Consider the following 18,819-nt stretch of genomic DNA (forward strand, 5'->3'; position numbering starts at 1 on the left):
TTTCGGTGTCCTTAGATTATCTTGGGGTGCCATGGGCATCCCCAAGCTTAGGCTCTTGCCACTCCTTGTTCCATAATCCATCAAATCTTTCACCCAAAACATGAAAACTTCACAACACAAAACTCAGCAAAAAATCTCGTGAGCTCCGTTAGCGAAAGAAAACAAAAGACCACTTCAAGGTACTGTAATGAACTCATTCTTCATTTATATTGGTGTTAAACCTACTGTATTCCAACTTCTCTATGGTTTATAAACTATTTTACTAGCCATAGATTCATCAAAATAAGCAAACAACACACGAAAAACAGAATCTGTCAAAAACAGAACAGTCTGTAGTAATCTGTAACTAACGCAAACTTCTGGAACTTCAAAAATTCAGCAAAAATAGGAAGACCTAGACAATTTGTTTATTGATCAGCAGCAATTGGAATCAATATTTTATCACGTTCTGGTGATTTTTAACAATTATTTTCATGAACAGAAAGTTTCTGGAATTTTCAGCAAGATCAAATAACTATCATCCAAGAAGATCCTACAGGTTTAACTTGGCACAAACACTAATTAAAACATAAAAACACATCTAACCAGAGGCTAGAACAAAAATTTATTCCTAAACAGAAGCAAAAAGCAAAAAACTAAAAATAAAATTGGGTTGCCTCCCAACAAGCGCTATCGTTTAACGCCCCTAGCTAGGCATAAAAGCAAGGATAGATCTAGGTATTGCCATCTTTGGTAGGCAATTCTTCAATGAGGCATCTGTCATCCTTGGGAGTTTCTTTCGTTTTATTAATTATCAAACTTTTAGGCACAAGATCAAAAAAATCATTTGTAGCAAATGGTTCCTTAATGATAGCAAAAAGATCGGGATGAATACTTATAGATTTGAGATCCGCAGTTTCCTTACTAGAGGGTTCACCCTTATTTTTAGGAACATACATAAGCTTGGCAATTTTCGTTGGAGGACTAGGAGTATTTTTTACGGAAGAAAAAGCGGTTCCCAAGTTGGTAATGATACCCTCAAGTTTATCGATTCTAGTAGAATCCTGATTTATTCTTTCATTAACTATGGGTTCCTTCTCCTTAATGTTTTTCAAAGTGACCCCTACCTTAGATCCATATTGGGTAATTTGATTGTGGATCTTTTTATCCAGATTTTCAATCAACTCTACGGTAGCAACTTTATTTTCAACAATTTCAAGCCTTTGCATTACATGCTCCAAAGTTAAAATAGTTCCATTAACCAAAAGAGGTGGTGAGCCAAACAAATCTATCATAGCATTATAAGAGTCAAAAGTATCGCTACCCAAGAAATTCCCTCCGGTAATGGTGTCAAGAATATATCTATACCAAGGATTAGTGCCTACATAAAAATTGCGGAGAAGAACGGAAGTATATTGCTTCCTGGTAGATCTATTTTGAGCATTGCAAATTCTATACCAAGCATCTTTTAGATTCTCTCCCTCCCTTTGTTTAAAATTGAGAACTTCATTCTCGGGAGACAACGGAGAAGATAAAGGACTAGCCATGACGACAAGGCAAGCAAGAAAGCGACGAATAGAAAGAGAGGGCGAATAAAACGGCAAGGGTGAAGTGGGGGAGAGGAAAACGAGAGGCAAATGGCAAATAATGTAATGCGGGAGATAAGGGTTTGTGATGGGTACTTGGTATGTTGATTTTTGCGTAGACTCCCCGGCAACGGCGCTAGAAATACTTCTTGCTACCTCTTGAGCACTGCGTTGGTTTTCCCTTGAAGAGGAAAGGGTGATGCAGCAAAGTAGCGTAAGTATTCCCCTCAGTTTTTGAGAACCAAGGTATCAATCCAGTAGGAGGCCACGCACAAGTCCCTCGCACCTACACAAACAAATAAATCCTCGCAACCAACACGATAAGGGGTTGTCAATCCCTACACGGTCACTTACGAGAGTGAGATCTGATAGATATGATAGGATAATATTTTTGGTATTTTTATGATAAAGATGCAAAGTAAAATAAAAGCAAAATAAAAGGCAACAGAAATAGCTAAGTGTTGGAAGATTAATATGATGGAAAATAGACCCGGGGGCCATAGGTTTCACTAGTGGCTTCTCTCGAGAGCATAAGTATTTACGGTGTGTGAACAAATTACTGTCGAGCAATTGACAGAATTGAGCATAGTTATGAGAATATCTAGGTATGATCATGTATATAGGCATCACGTCCGAGACAAGTAGACCGACTCCTGCCTGCATCTACTACTATTACTCCACACATCGACCGCTATCCAGCATGCATCTAGAGTATTAAGTTCATAAGAACAGAGTTACGCTTTAAGCAAGATGACATGATGTAAAGGGATAAACTCATGCAATATGATATAAACCCCATCTTGTTATCCTCGATGGCAACAATACAATACGTGCCTTGCTGCCCCTACTGTCACTGGGCAAGGACACCGCAAGATTGAACCCAAAGCTAAGCACTTCTCCCATTACAAGAAAGATCAATCTAGTAGGCCAAACCAAACTAATAATTCGAAGATACTTGCAAAGATAACCAATCATACATAAAAGAATTCACAAGATTCAAATATTGTTCATAGATAAACTTGATCATAAACCCACAATTCATCGGTCTCAACAAACACACCGCAAAAGAAGATTACATCGAATAGATCTCCACGAGAGAGGGGGAGAACATTGTATTGAGATCCAAAAAGAGAGAAGAAGCCATCTAGCTAATAACTATGGACCCGAAGGTCTGAGGTAAACTACTCACACATCATCGGAGCGGCTATGGTGTTGATGTAGAAGCCCTCCGTGATCGATGCCCCCTCCGGCGGAGCTCCGGAATAGGCCCCAAGATGGGATCTCACGGGTACAGAAGGTTGCGGCGGTGGAATTAGGTTTTTGGCTCCGTATCTGGTAGTTTGGGGGTACGTAGGTATATATAGGAGGAGGCAGTACGTCGGTGGAGCAACAGGGGGCCCATGTGTTGGGAATCGTAGCATAATTTTAAAATTTTCCTACGTTCACCAAGATGCATCTATGGAGTATACTAGCAACGAGGGGAAGGGAGTGCATCTACATACCCTTGTAGATCGCGAGCGGAAGCGTTCCAATGAACGTGGATGACGGAGTCGTACTCGCCGTGATCCAAATCACCGATGACCGAGTGCCGAACGGACGGCACCTCCGCGTTCAACACACGTACGGTGCAGCGACGTCTCCTCCTTCTTGATCCAGCAAGGGGGAAGGAGAGGTTGATCGAGATCCAGCAGCACGACGGCGTGGTGGTGGATGTAGCGGTTCTCCGGCAGAGCTTCGCCGAGCTTCTGCGGGAGAGAGAGAGGTGTTGCAGGGGAGGAGGGAGGCGCCCAAGGCTGTAGGTTGCTGCCCTCCCTCCCCCCCTTTATATAGGCCCCCTTGGGAGGGGGGGCCGGCCAAAACCCATCTAGGGTTGGGGGCGGCGGCCAAGGGGTGGAAAGGGGTGCCTTGCCCCCCAAGGAAGGGGGAAGCTCCCCCCCTAGGGTTCCCAACCCTAGGCGCATGGAGGGAGGCCCAAGGGGGGCGCCCCAACCCACTAAGGGCTGGTTCCCTTCGACTTTCAGCCCACGGGGCCCTCCGGGATAGGTGACCCCACCCGGTGGACCCCCGGGACCCTTTCGGTGGTCCCGGTACAATACCGGTAACCCCCGAAACTTTCCCGGTGGCCGAAACTTGACTTCCTATATATAATTCTTCACCTCCGGACCATTCCGGAACCTCTCGTGACGTCCGGGATCTCATCCAGGACTCCGAACAACTTTTGGGTTTCCGCATACATATATCTCTACAACACTAGCGTCACCGAACCTTAAGTGTGTAGACCCTACGGGTTCGGGAGACATGCAGACATGACCGAGATGCCTCTCCGGTCAATAACCAATAGCGGGATCTGGATACCCATGTTGGCTCCCACATGTTCCACGATGATCTCATCGGATGAACCACGGTGTCGAGGATTCAATCAATCCCGTATGCAATTCCCTTTGTCAATCGGTATGTTACTTGCCCGAGATTCGATCGTCGGTATCCCAATACCTTGTTCAATCTCGTTACCGGCAAGTCTCTTTACTCGTACCGCAATGCATGATCCCGTGACTAACGCCTTAGTCACATTGAGCTCATTATGATGATGCATTACCGAGTGGGCCCAGAGATACCTCTCCGTCACACGGAGTGACAAATCCCAGTCTCAATCCGTGCCAACCCAACAGACACTTTCGGAGATACCCGTAGTGCACCTTTATAGTCACCCAGTTACGTTGTGACGTTTGGCACACCCAAAGCACTCCTACGGTATCCGGGAGTTGCACGATCTCATGGTCTAAGGAAAAGATACTTGACATTGGAAAAGCTCTAGCAAACGAAACTACACGATCTTTTATGCTATGCTTAGGATTGGGTCTTGTCCATCACATCATTCTCCTAATGATGTGATCCCGTTATCAATGACATCCAATGTCCATAGTCAGGAAACCATGACTATCTGTTGATCAACGATCTAGTCAACTAGAGGCTTACTAGGGACATGTTGTGGTCTATGTATTCACACATGTATTACGATTTCCGGACAATACAATTATAGCATGAATAATAGACTATTATCATGAACAAAGAAATACAATAATAACCATTTATTATTGCCTCTAGGGCATATTTCCAACACCATGAGGGTGGAGGGCGCGCCTGGGGGGGTAGGCGCGCCCCCCTACCTCATGCCTTCCTGGTTGATTTCTTGACGTAGGGTCCAAGTCCTCTGGATCACGTTCGTTCCAAAAATCACGTTCCTGAAGGTTTCATTCCGTTTGGACTCCGTTTGATATTCTTTTTCTGCGAAACTCTGAAATAGGCAAAAAAACAGCAATTCTGGGCTGGGCCTTCGGTTAATAGGTTAGTCCCAAAAATAATATAAAAGTGTATAATAAAGCCCAATAATGTCCAAAACAGAATATAATATAGCATGGAACAATAAAAAGTATAGATACGTTGGAGACGTATCATTGACCGATAAAGATCTTCGTAGAATATGTAGGAACTAATATGAGGATCCAGGTTCCGTTGTTGGTTACTGACCAGAGATGAGTCCCGGTCATGTCTACATAGTTCTCGAACCCGTAGGGTCCGCACGCTTAACATTCGATGACGATCGGTATTATGAGTTTATGTGTTTTGATGTATCGAAGGTTGTTCGGAGTCCCAGATGTGATCACGGACATGACGAGGAGTCTCAAAATGGTCAAGACATAATGATTGATTTATTGGACGACTATATTCGGACACCGAAAGTGTTCCGGAGAAGTTTCGGATAAAACCGGAGTGCCAGAGGCTTATCGGAACCCCCGGGGGAACTAATGGGCCTCGATGGGCCTTAGTAGAGAGAGAGAGGGGCAGCCAGGGTAGGGCGCACGCCCCCGCCCCCTTGAGTCCGAATTGGACTATGAAGGGGGGCGCCCCCCTTTCCTTCTCCCTCTCCCTCTCCTTCCTTCCCCCTCTCTCCCTTTTGGTGGAAACCTACTAGGACTTGGAGTCCTAGTAGGATTCCCCTCTTCGGGGCGCGCCAAGGAGGGTCGGCCGGCCTCCCCCTTGCTCCTTTATATACGGGGGCAGGGGCACCCCAAGACACACAAGTTGATTGTTTAGCCGTGTGCGGTGCCCGCCTCCACAGATTTCCACCTCGGTCATATTGTTGAAGTGCTTAGGAGAAGCCCTGCGTCGGTAACTTCATCATGACCATCATCATGCCATCGTGCTGACGAAACTCTCCCTCGACCTCAGCTGGATCTAGAGTTCGTGGGATGTCACCGAGCTGAACATGTGCAGATCGCGGAGGTGTCGTACTTTCGGTGCTAGGATCGGTCGGATCGTGAAGACGTACGACTACATCAACCGCGTTGTCATAACGCTTCCGCTTTCGGTCTACGAGGGTACGTGGACATCACTCTCCCCTCTCGTTGCTATGCATCACCTAGATGGATCTTGCGTGTGCGTAGGAATTTTTTTGAAATTACTGTGTTCCCAACAGGGAGAGGGGACGGCTCAGAAACGAAAGCAGCGAGAAGATACTCATCGCTGGTATACCGCATGCTCGGGCGGAGAGTGTTAGCCCGAGAGCGAGTCATTGGGCGGGGCAGCGGGTCCGGGGCGGCGGCGGGTGATGATGGCGAAAAGCCCGCCGCCTCTGAGGCCGCGGGCGAGGCCGCGAGAGACGTAGAGAGGCGCCGTGGGCGCCGGGGACACCGAGGATGTCGCGGGCGTCGGGGACGCCGAGGGTGTCACGGTCGGGGAAGTCGACCCGAGGGGGGCGCGGCCCCTGAGGCAGCCAAACGGGGAGGAACTCGAATCGTGGCGCGGGGAGCGCCCTCAAAGCCGGGAGGCGGCCCAAGAGAAGCACGCGAGCGGCCGTCACCGGTAGCGGGCAAGGCCGCAACATCCGAAGGTACCTGCTCAAACGGAAAGACCATCTCATCAAAGTAAACGTGTCGGGAAGTGATCACCCGATGGGAGATAGGATCATAGCAGCGGTAGCCTTTGGTGTTGGGGGGATAGCCAAGAAAGATGCAGGCCAAGGACCTAGGTGCGAGCTTATGCGGAGTAGTGGAAGCGATGCAAGGGTAGCACAAGCAACCGAAGATGCGTAGCTCAGCGTAGGAGGGTGGCGTGCCGAACAAAAAGTGATGAGGTGCAAAATTCCCGCGAGTGCGACAGGGACGAATGTTGATGAGTAGTGATGCGGTGGCAAACGCGTCGGGCCAAAAACGTGGTGGCACGTTGGCGTGAAAAAGAAGCGTGCGGACGCAGTCATTAAGAGTGCGAAGTACGCCTCAGTGCAGCCATTCTGTTGCAAAGTGTACGGGCAAGTGAGACGAAAAATCATGCCGTGTGTGGCGAGGAGGTTGCGGATGGCAAGATTATCAAACTCCTTCCCGTTGTTTGTTTGCAACGCATGGATGGGACGGCCAAACTGCGTGGAGACATAAGAGTAGAAAACGGTGAGAGTGGCAACAACATCCGACTTTCACCGCAATGGGAAGCTCCACACATAGTGCGAAAAATCATCAAGTATAACAAGATAATAAAGATAGCCCGTGTTACGTGCAACAGGAGAGGTCCAAACATCACTATGAATTAACTCAAACGGGTATGATGCAACATGCGATGAAGTACTAAAAGGAAGACGCATATGTTTGCCGAGGCGACAAGCATGACAAGTGTGATCGTCGATCTTATTACACGTGAAGGAAAAACACCGAAGAATATGACGAAGGGTGACGGTGTTGGGATGTCCTAGAGGAGCATGCAGGTCCACTCCGGTGGAAAGCGCCATGGGTGCAGCAGCGGAGGAGGTGGATGGGTGGACCGGGTAGAGCTCGTCGGGGCTGACACATCGGTGGAGCACCATCCGGGTATGGGCATCCTTAACAGAAAAGCCAAACATGTCAAATTCAATGGTGACGGGATTTTCACGTGTAAGAGAACAAACGGAAACAAGATTTTTAATGATGTCAGGAGAGACAAGTACATTAGAAATATATAATGGCATGGAGTTAGATGGAAAAGCAGCATGACCGACATGACTAATGGGCATGGAAGAACCGTCGCCCACGGTAATGCGAGCAGCGGTGTGAACGGGTGAGCAGCGAGAAGGTTACCGGGGTTGGCGGCCATGTGAGCCGTGGCTCCGGTGTCCATGTACCAATCGCCACCGCCAGTGTACTGCTGCGGCATGGGGGCAGTGTGGAGGGCCGCTAGGTGTTGGAAATATGCCCTAGAGGCAATAATAAAATGGTTATTATTATATTTCCTTGTTCATGATAATTGTCTATTGTTCATGCTATTATTGTGTTATCCGGAAATCGTAATACATGTGTGAATACATAGACCACAACATGTCCCTAGTGAGCCTCTAGTTGATTAGCTCGTTGATCAATAGATGGTTACGGTTTCCTGACCATGAATATTGGATGTCATTGATAACGGGATCACATCATTAGGAGAATGATGTGATGGACAAGACCCAATCCTAAGCATAGCACTAGATCGTGTAGTTCGTTTGCTAAAGCTTTTCTAATGTCAAGTATCATTTCCTTAGACCATGAGATCGTGCAACTCCCGGAAGCCGTAGGAATGCTTTGGGTGTACCAAACGTCACAACGTAATTGGGTGGCTATAAAGGTGCACTACAGGTATCTCCGAAAGTGTCTGTTGGGTTGGCACGGATCGAGACTGGGATTTGTCACTCCATATGACGGAGAGGTATCTCTGGGCCCACTCGGTAATGCATCATCATAATGAGCTCAATGTGACCAAGTAGTTGGTCACGGGATCATGCATTACGGAACGAGTAAAGTGACTTGCCGGTAACGAGATTGAACGAGGTATTGGGATACCGACGATCGAATCTCGGGCAAGTAACGTACCGATTGACAAAGGGAATTGTATACGGGATTGCTTGAATCCTCGACATCGTGGAACGTGTGGGAGCCAACATGGGTATCCAGATCCCGTTGCTGGTTATTGGCTAGAGAGGTGTCTCGGTCATGTCTGCATGATTCCCGAACCCGTAGGGTCTACACACTTAAGGTTCAATGACGCTAGGGTTATAAGGAAGGTTTGTATGTGATTACCAAATGTTTTTCGGAGTCCCGGATGAGATCCCGAATGTCACGAGGAGTTATGGAATGGTCCGGAGACGAAGATTTATATATGGGAAGTCCTTATTCGGTCGCCGGAAGTGTTCGGGGGTATATCTGTATTGTACCGGGACCACCGAAAGGGTTCCAGGGGTCCACCGGGAGGGTCCACCTGCCCCGAAGGGCCCTATGGGCTGAATATAGAGGGGAACCAACCCCTAGGTGGGCTGGGCGCCAAACCCCTCTAGGGCCCATGCGCCTAGGGTTGGGGCGAAACCCTGGAGGGGGCGCCCCCTTGGCCGCCGCCCCCCCTCTAGATCCATCTGGAGGGGGCCGGCCCCCCTCTCCCTTGCCCCTATAAATAGAGGGGGGTGGGAGGGCAGCCGCACCACATCCAAGGCGCAGCCCTCCCCTCCCCAACACCTCTCCTCCTCCGCGTGAGCTTGGCGAAGCCCTGCCGGAGAACTGCCACTCCACCACCACCACGCCGTCGTGCTGCTGTTGGAGCCTTCTTCCTCAACCTCTCCCTCCTCCTTGCTGGATCAAGGCGCGGGAGACGTCACCGGGCTGCACGTGTGTTGAACGCGGAGGCACCGTTGTTCGGTGCTTGGATCGGATTCTGCCGCGATATGAATCGCTACGTGTACGACTCCTCCAACCGCGTTCTTGCAATGCTTCCGCATCACGATCTTTAAAGGTATGAAGATGCACTCCCCTCTCATTGCTAGTAAACTCCATAGATTGATCTTGGTGATGCGTATAAATTTTTTAATTTCTGCAACGATCCCCAACAGTGGCATCATGAGCTAGGTCTATGCGTAGTTTCTATGCACGAGTAGAACACAAGTTGTTGTGGGCGTCAATTTTGTCAATTTACTTGTCGTTACTAGTCTTATCTTGATTCGGCGGCATCGTGGGATGAAGCGGCCCGAACCAACCTTACACGTACGCTTACGTGAGACAGGTTCCACCGACTGACATGCATTAGTTGCATAAGGTGGCTAGCGGGTGTCTGTCTCTCCCACTTTAGTCGGATCGGATTCGATGAAAAGGGTCCTTATGAAGGGTAAATAGAAATTGGCATATCACGTTGTGGTTTTGGCGTAGGTAAGAAACGTTCTTGCTAGAAACCTATAGCAGCCACGTAAAAATTTGCAACAACAATTAGAGGACGTCTAACTTGTTTTTGCAGCAAGTGTCATGTGATGTGATATGGCCGGAAGGATGTGATGAATGACATATGTGATGTATGAGATTGATCATGTTCTTGTAATAGGAATCACGACTTGCATGTCGATGAGTATGACAACCGGCAGGAGCCATAGGAGTTGTCTTAATTTATTTATGACCTGCATGTCAACTGGAACGTCATGTAATTACTTTACTTTATTGCTAACCGTTAGCCATAGTAGTAGAAGTAATAGTTGGCGAGACAACTCCATGAAGACACGATGATGGAGATCATGATGATGGAGATCATGGTGTCATGCCGGTGACGAAGATGATCATGCATGGCGCCCCGAAGATGGAGATCAAAAGGAGCAAAATGATATTGGCCATATCATGTCACTATTTGATTGCATGTGATGTTTATCATGTTTTACATCTTATTTGCTTAGAACGACGGTAGCATAAAAAAGATGATCCCTCGCTAAAATTTCAAGAAAGTGTTCCCCCTAACTGTGCACCGTTGCGAAGGTTCGTTGTTCCGAAGCACCACGTGATGATCGGGTGTGATAGGTTCTAACGTTCGCATACAACGGGTGTAAGCCAGATTTACACACGCAATACACTTAGGTTGACTTGACGAGCCTAGCATGTACAGACATGGCCTCGGAACACAAGAGACCGAAAGGTCGAGCATGAGTCGTATAGCAGATACGATCAACATGAAGATGTTCACCGATGATGACTAGTCCGTCTCACGTGATGATCGGACACGGCCTAGTTGACTCGGATCATGTATCACTTAGATGACTAGAGGGATGTCTGTCTGAGTGGGAGTTCATTAATAATTTGATTAGATGAACTTAATTATCACGAACTTAGTCTAAAACTTTTACAATATGTCTTGTAGATCAAATGGCCCACGCTAATGTCAACCTCAGCTTCAACGCGTTCCTAGAGAAAACCAAGCTGAAAGATGATGGTAGCAACTATACGGACTGGGTCCGGAACTTGACGATCATCCTCATAGCTGCCAAGAAAGCATATGTCCTGGAAGCACCGCTAGGTGAAGCACCCGTCCCAGCAAACCAAGACGTTATGAATGCCTGGCAAACACGTGTTGATGATTACTCCCTGGTTCAGTGCGGCATGCTTTACAGCTTAGAACCGGGGCTGCAAAACTGTTTCGAGCAGCACGGAGCATATGAGATGTTCCAAGAGCTAAAAATGGTTTTCCAAGCTCATGCCCGGGTCGAGAGATATGAAGTATCCGACAAGTTCTACAGTTGTAAGATGGAGGAGAATAGTTCCGTCAGCGAACACATACTCAAAATGTCTGGGTTGCACAACCGCTTGTCTCAGCTGGGAGTTAATCTCCCGGATGACGCGGTCGTTGACAGAATCCTTCAGTCGCTCCCACCTAGCTACAAGAGCTTTGTGATGAACTTCAATATGCAGGGGATGGAAAAGACCATTCCTGAGGTATATTCGATGCTGAACTCAGTGGAGGTGGAGATCAAAAAGGAACATCAAGTGTTGATGGTGAATAAAACCACTAAGTTCAAGAAAGGCAAGGGTAAAAAGAGCTTCAAGAAAGACGGCAAGGGAGTTGCCGCGCCCGGTAAGCAAGCTGCCGGGAAGAAGACAAAGAATGGACCCAAGCCTGAGACTGAGTGCTTTTATTGCAAGGGAAACGGTCATTGGAAGCGGAACTGCCCCAAGTACTTAGCGGACAAGAAGGCCGGCAACACCAAAGGTATATGTGATATACATGTTATTGATGTGTACCTTACCAGTACTCGTGGTAGCTCCTGGGTATTTGATACCGGTGCGGTTGCTCATATTTGTAACTCAAAACAGGAGCTGCGGAATAAGCGGAGACTGGCGAAGGACGAGGTGACGATGCGCGTCGGGAATTGTTCCAAGGTCGATGTGATCGCCGTCGGCACGCTACCTCTACATTTACCTACGGGATTAGTTTTAAACCTCAATAATTGTTATTTAGTGCCAGCTTTGAGCATGAACATTGTATCTGGATCTCGTTTAATGCGAGATGGCTACTCATTTAAATCTGAGAATAATGGTTGTTCTATTTATATGAGAGATATGTTTTATGGTCATGCCCCGCTGGTCAATGGTTTATTCTTATTGAATCTCGAACGTGATGTTACACATATTCATAGTGTGAATGCCAAAAGATGTAAGGTTGATAATGATAGTCCCACATAATTGTGGCACTGCCGCCTTGGTCACATTGGTGTCAAACGCATGAAGAAACTCCATGCAGATGGACTTTTGGAGTCTCTTGATTATGAATCATTTGACACGTGCGAACCATGCCTCATGGGCAAAATGACCAAGACTCCGTTCTCCGGAACAATGGAGCGAGCAACCAACTTATTGGAAATCATACATACTGATGTGTGTGGTCCAATGAGCGTTGAGGCTCGCGGTGGCTATCGTTATGTTCTCACCCTCACTGATGACTTAAGTAGATATGTGTATGTCTACTTGAAGAAACACAAGTCTGAGACCTTTGAAAAGTTCAAGGAATTTCAGAGTGAGGTTGAGAATCAACGTGACAGGAAAATAAAGTTCTTACGATCAGATCGTGGGGGAGAATATTTGAGTCATGAATTTGGCACGCACTTAAGGAAATGTGGAATTGTTTCACAACTCACGCCGCCTGGAACACCTCAGCGTAATGGTGTGTCCGAACGTCGTAATCGCACTCTGTTGGACATGGTGCGATCTATGATGTCTCTTACCGACCTACCGCTATCATTTTGGGGATATGCTTTAGAGACTGACGCATTCACTTTAAATAGGGCTCCGTCGAAATCCGTTGAGACGACACCATATGAATTATGGTTTGGGAAGAAACCTAAGCCGTCGTTTCTAAAAGTTTGGGGATGCGATGCTTATGTCAAGAAACTTCAACCTGAAAAGCTCGAACCCAAGTCGGAAAAATGCGTCTTCATAGGATACCCGAAGGAAACCATTGGGTATACCTTCTACCTCAGATCCGAAGGCAAGATCTTCATTGCCAAGAACGGGTCCTTTCTGGAGAAAGAGTTTCTCTCGAAAGAAGTAAGTGGGAGGAAAGTGAAACTTGATGAGATGACTCTTCTCGAACCAGAGAGTAGCGCAGCACAAGAAAAAATGTTTCTGTGGTGCCTGCACCAACTAGTGAGGAGGTTAATGATGACGATCATGATCAAGTTACCACTGAACTTCGTAGGTCCACAAGGACACGTTCCACACCAGAGTGGTACGGCAACCCTGTCCTGGAAATCATGTTGTTAGACAACGGTGAACCTTCGAACTATGAAGAAGCGATGGCGGGCCCGGATTCCGACAAATGGCTTGAAGCCATGATATCCGAGATAGGATCCTTGTATGAAAACGAAGTATGAAATTTGACTGACTTGCCCGATGATCGGCGAGACATAGAAAATAAATGGATCTTTAAGAAGAAAACAGACGCGGATAGTAATGTGACCATCTATAAGGCTCGGCTTGTCGCTAAGGGTTATCGACAAGTTCAAGGGGTTGACTACGATGAGACTTTCTCACCCGTAGCGAAGCTGAAGTCCGTCTGAATCATGTTAGCAATTGCCGCATTCTATGATTATGAGATATCGCAAATGGATGTCAAAACGGCATTCCTTAATGGTTTCCTTAATAAAGAATTGTATATGATGCAGCCAGAAGGTTTTGTCGATCCTAAGAATGCTGACAAGGTGTGCAAGCTCCAACGCTCAATCTATGGGCTGGTCCAAGCATCTCGGAGTTGGAACATTCGCTTTGATGAGATGATCAAAGCGTTTGGGTTTACGCAGACTTATGGAGAAGCCTGTGTTTACAGGAAAGTGAGTGGGAGCTCTGCAGCGTTTCTCATATTATATGTGGATGACATACTATTGATGGGAAATGATATAGAATTCTTCGAAAGCATAAAGGCCTACTTGAATAAGTTTTTTTCAATGAAGGACCTTGGAGAAGCTGCTTATATATTAGGCATCAAGATCTATAGAGATAGATCGAGACGCCTCATTGGTCTTTCACAAAGCACGTACCTTGACAAGATATTGAAGAAGTTCAATATGGATCAGTCCAAGAAGGGGTTCTTGCCTGTATTGCAAGGCATGAGATTGAGCATGGCTCAATGCCCGACCACGGCAGAAGATAGAGAAAAGATGAGTGTCATCCCCTATGCCTCGGCCATAGGGTCTATTATGTATGCCATGTTGTGTACCAGACCTGATGTAAACCTTGCCGTAAGTTTGGTAGGAAAGTACCAAAGTAATCCCGGCATGGAACACTGGACAGCGGTCAAGAATATCCTAAAGTACCTGAAAAGGACTAAGGATATGTTTCTCGTTTATGGAGGTGACGAAGAGCTCGTCGTAAAGGGTTACGTCGACGCTAGCTTCGACACAGATCTGGATGACTCTAAGTCACAAACCGGATACGTGTATATTTTGAATGGTGGGGCAGTCAGCTGGTGAAGTTGCAAGCAAAGCGTCGTGGCGGGATCTACATGTGAAGCGGAGTACATGGCAGCCTCGGAGGCAGCACATGAAGCAATCTGGATGAAGGAGTTCATTACCGACCTAGGAGTTATTCCCAAAGCGTCAGGCCTGATGACTCTCTTCTGTGACAACACTGGAGCTATTGCCCTGGCCAAGGAGCCCAGGTTTCACAAGAAGACCAGGCATATCAAGCGTCGCTTCAACTCCATTCGTAAAAATGTTCAAGATGGAGACATAGATATTTGTAAAGTGCATACGGACCTGAATGTCGCAAATCCGTTGACTAAACATCTTCCACGAGCAAAACATGATCAACACTAGAACTCTATGGGTGTTCGATTCATCACAATGTAACTAGATTATTGACTCTAGTGCAAGTGGGAGACTGTTGGAAATATGCCCTAGAGGCAATAATAAAATGGTTATTATTATATTTCCTTGTTCATGATAATTGTCTATTGTTCATGCTATAATTGTGTTATCCGGAAATCGTAATACATGTGTGAATACATAGACCACAACATGTCCCTAGTGAGCCTCTAGTTGACTAGCTCGTTGATCAATAGATGGTTACGGTTTCCTGACCATGGACATTGGATGTCATTGATAACGGGATCACATCATTAGGAGAATGATGTGATGGACAAGACCCAATCCTAAGCATAGCACTAGATCATGTAGTTCGTTTGCTAAAGCTTTTCTAATGTCAAGTATCATTTCCTTAGACCATGAGATCGTGCAACTCCCGGATGCCGTAGGAATGCTTTGGATGTACCAAACGTCACAACGTAACTGGGTGGCTATAAAGGTGCACTACAGGTATCTCCGAAAGTGTCTGTTGGGTTGGCACGGATCGAGACTGGGATTTTTCACTCTGTATGACGGAGAGGTATCTCTGGGCCCACTCTGTAATGCATCATCATAATGAGCTCAATGTGACCAAGTAGTTGGTCACGGGATCATGCATTACGGAACGAGTAAAGTGACTTGCCGGTAACGAGATTGAACGAGGTATTGGGATACCGACGATCGAATCTCGGGCAAGTAACGTACCGATTGACAAAGGGAATTGTATACGGGATTGCTTGAATCCTCGACATCGTGGTTCATCCGATGAGATCATCGTGGAACGTGTGGGAGCCAACATGGGTATCCAGATCCCGCTGCTGGTTATTGGCTAGAGAGGTGTCTCGGTCATGTCTGCATGATTCCCGAACCCGTAGGGTCTACACACTTAAGGTTCGATGACGCCAGGGTTATAAGGAAGGTTTGTATGTGATTACCGAATGTTGTTCGGAGTCCCGGATGAGATCCCGGACGTCACGAGGAGTTCCGGAATGGTCCGGAGACGAATAATTATATATGGGAAGTCCTTATTCGGTCGCCGAAAGTGTTCCGGGGTATATCGGTATTGTACCGGGACCACCGAAAGGGTTCCGGGGGTCCACCGGGAGGGTCCACCTGCCCCGGAGGGCCCTATGGGCTGAATATAGAGGGGTACCAGCCCCTAGGTGGGCTAGGCGCCAAACCCCCCCTAGGGCCCATGCGCCTAGGGTTGGGGGGAAACCCTGGAGGGGGCGCCCCCTTGGCTTGGGGGGCAAGCCTCCCCCTTGGCCGGCCTGCCAGGGGGTCGGTGGGAGCTGCTGCTGTGGCTGGCGCAGTGCCCCGGCCTGGGCTGCCGACTGCTGCCGCTGTTGCTTGCGGCCACGGCGGCCACCACGGGGCTCGGCGGGTGGCGGCTGCGGAGCCGGCTACTGCTGCGGGTAGGGGAACCCGTGCGGGGGCGGAGCCTGGAAGGGGCCCGGTCCGGGCCGCGGCTGGGGGGCCGGGGCGGTGGGCGGGACGCCGCCATGGGTACCGGCGATGAGGGCCGTGTGAGTGGCCCGCGTGCGCGACATCCGCATCCTCCTCTCCTCTAGCTTCAGGTACGCCACGACCTTGGGGAAAGTCGGGGCGGTGATGAGGCGGATGTTGGAGGCGGCGTTCTCGAAGTCGTCGTTCAGGCCGGCCATGAGTGTGCTGAGAAGAAGCTCGTCGGAGACCTTCTCACCGAGGTCACGGAGCTCGTCAACAAGCTTCTTGAGGCGCATGCAATAATCGTCAACGAGCGAGTCATGCTGCTGACACCCAAAAAACTCGCCGTGCAAGAAAACCTTGCGCTGGAGCGCGTTGTCGGTGAAGAGGCCGTTGAGCTTGGTCCAGACGGCGTGAGCGTCATCCTCGGCAGAGACCACCGGGTGGAAGAGGTCCTTCGAGATGGTGGTGTAGAACCAACGGATGAGAGTGGCGTCGATGGTCATCCACTCCTCATCGTCCTCCATGAACCAGGAATCCACGGAGCCATCGATGTGATCCTGGAGATTGTACTCACGGAACACAAGGGAGAAGTACATCTTCCAGGCGTAGTAGGTGGAGGTGAGATGATTGAGAACGACGGGAACCCGATCGAGGATGTTGAGATCGCGGATGATGACGGGATCGGGGCCGGCCAATGGGTTGGTGCCGGTGGTGCCAGAGGAACCGGGGGAAGCCATGGGTCCGGGAGGGGAGGTGGTGCAGCGGGGCGCGGGGAAGGCGACACGGCGAGGAAGAGGCAGCGCGGCGTGGCAGAGGCGACGCTGCTAGGGCGACGACGCGGTTAGGGTTTGGGAGGGAAGGACAGAAGCGGGTAGAGTGGGCGGCGGCGTGGAGACGCGGCGGCAGCGGCGGCGTGGTGTGACAGCGGAGGCGTCGTGCGGCGGCGGCGGCAGAGGATTAGGGTTTAGGATCGGAGGTATGATACCATGTTGGAAACGAGAGTTTTGGCAATGCAACTCGATGTGTTGATCGGTGCATAACACACGTATATATGGAGTACAAAATGGGCCACAACCTCAACTATACAATGACTAGGAGGTGGACCGAGGCATACAATATACATGCACAACCATATATTCAACAGTGCGGATCTTTGGAACATGAGGGTCAATGCAACTTCAAACAAAAAGAGTCATAACTTTCTGAAACATTTGGTAAGAGACATGGCCTAACATAATACTTGTGTAAAATGTTTCGCCGGTGAATGACTCTCATGATATTCTCGGCAAAAATAAATAAAATCGCAAGCCTAAAAAATGTGAATAATACTTGCTCCACCCCTTAATATAAGAGTGTTTTCACACTATTTTTTTGCATGGTAATACGTGTCTTATTCATATTATAAAGAACAAAGTACAAGTCACGTAAGGGCCGACATGACAAAACTTAAAAGATAGTAGAACATCTCTAAACTTGACACTAACGCCCGTCACCTGCCTCCGGCACCACCACAGCAGCGACCGAAGAAAAGAATGACGGATCACCTCCTCATCCGAGTTCGACGCGGCTCCATCGCTGATATACAGCTTTGCGGACCTCCAAGGTGGCTCACCAAAAGTGAAGCCATTGCCGTTGAACGAATCAGACCGGGGCAACACCCCGGACACGCCATCGAACTCCAGATCTGGCACTCCACCACGACTAAGACGCCGAAGGAGGAAACTATACCTACCATCCACGAACCACGAACCTAGCACACGTTCCGTCTTTCAGATGTCGTCGATGCAGAGCACAATCTGCATCCGCTCCTGGACTACCTCCCAAGCTCCACGCCGACGCTGGAGCAAAAGCCGTCGCAACAACGGAGCCCGAGGACACATGTCCAACACGAGGATGCCGCCGTCGCCACGCCATCCTTGCTTGAACAGTCTGGTTTCCAAATCCATCTCCAACCATAGGACCGATGGCCTCGTCGGGGAAGGATACAAATAATCTTTATTCAGCGCCGTCATCGTCGCTGCTGAAGCCAAGACGATAAACAATCTAAAAACCTATACTACAAGGGAGTAAAAACGATCCATGCGCGTGGATCCGGCGACCCCCCTCACCACGGACGACCGAGGTCGCCAGCGGAGGGGAGCCGCCGGAGGACGGCGCTGAAAGATGGCCTCTCCTGGCGACGGCTAGGGTTCCAGCCGCCAGGGAGGAGAGAAAAACGATCTAGTATAGTGTTACTTCCTTCATCTACCAGTGTTTTTGACACTAGTAATCTACTAGTGTTTTTGACACTGATACATGAAGGAAGTAACTTTATATAGTACTTGTTTTGTTTTTTCCCGTCCAGAAAGAATACCAAGGTAGTCATTCCTTTGGGAAACTTTTCACCCGAGTAGTAAAGGTTCTATCATTATCAGGCAATGCGGTTCACTCACTCGACCGGTTTACCCCACCACCACCACCACCACTGTGCGTCCGTTGGTAGTACGTAGCTATACCCGTCCCGTCCGCACGCAAACGCAACAGTGGTCGTCTACCCATGGCCAATCCACGTTTGTTTGTATTTACTACCGGAACTAGAGGCGGCAATGGCTGATGGATTTGGGCGTCGTTGCGAAGCTGCCAGGACGAATCCGGCTAACAACGGTACGGGCCGGAGACGGAGACGGAGGC

General features: G+C 48.5%; 1 protein-coding gene across 1 annotated transcript; it reads right to left on the reverse strand.

The window, feature by feature from the left end:
• Positions 1-16,103: 16,103 nt before the first annotated feature.
• On the reverse strand, positions 16,104-16,886 carry LOC109741134 (uncharacterized). Its single transcript, XM_020300214.1, has one exon. It carries the CDS (start codon positions 16,884-16,886, stop codon positions 16,104-16,106), a length of 783 nt encoding a protein of 260 aa, XP_020155803.1.
• Positions 16,887-18,819: the final 1,933 nt, after the last annotated feature.

Source organism: Aegilops tauschii, chromosome 3, assembly GCF_002575655.3.
Source record: "Aegilops tauschii subsp. strangulata cultivar AL8/78 chromosome 3, Aet v6.0, whole genome shotgun sequence".
Lineage (NCBI taxonomy): Eukaryota > Viridiplantae > Streptophyta > Magnoliopsida > Poales > Poaceae > Aegilops > Aegilops tauschii.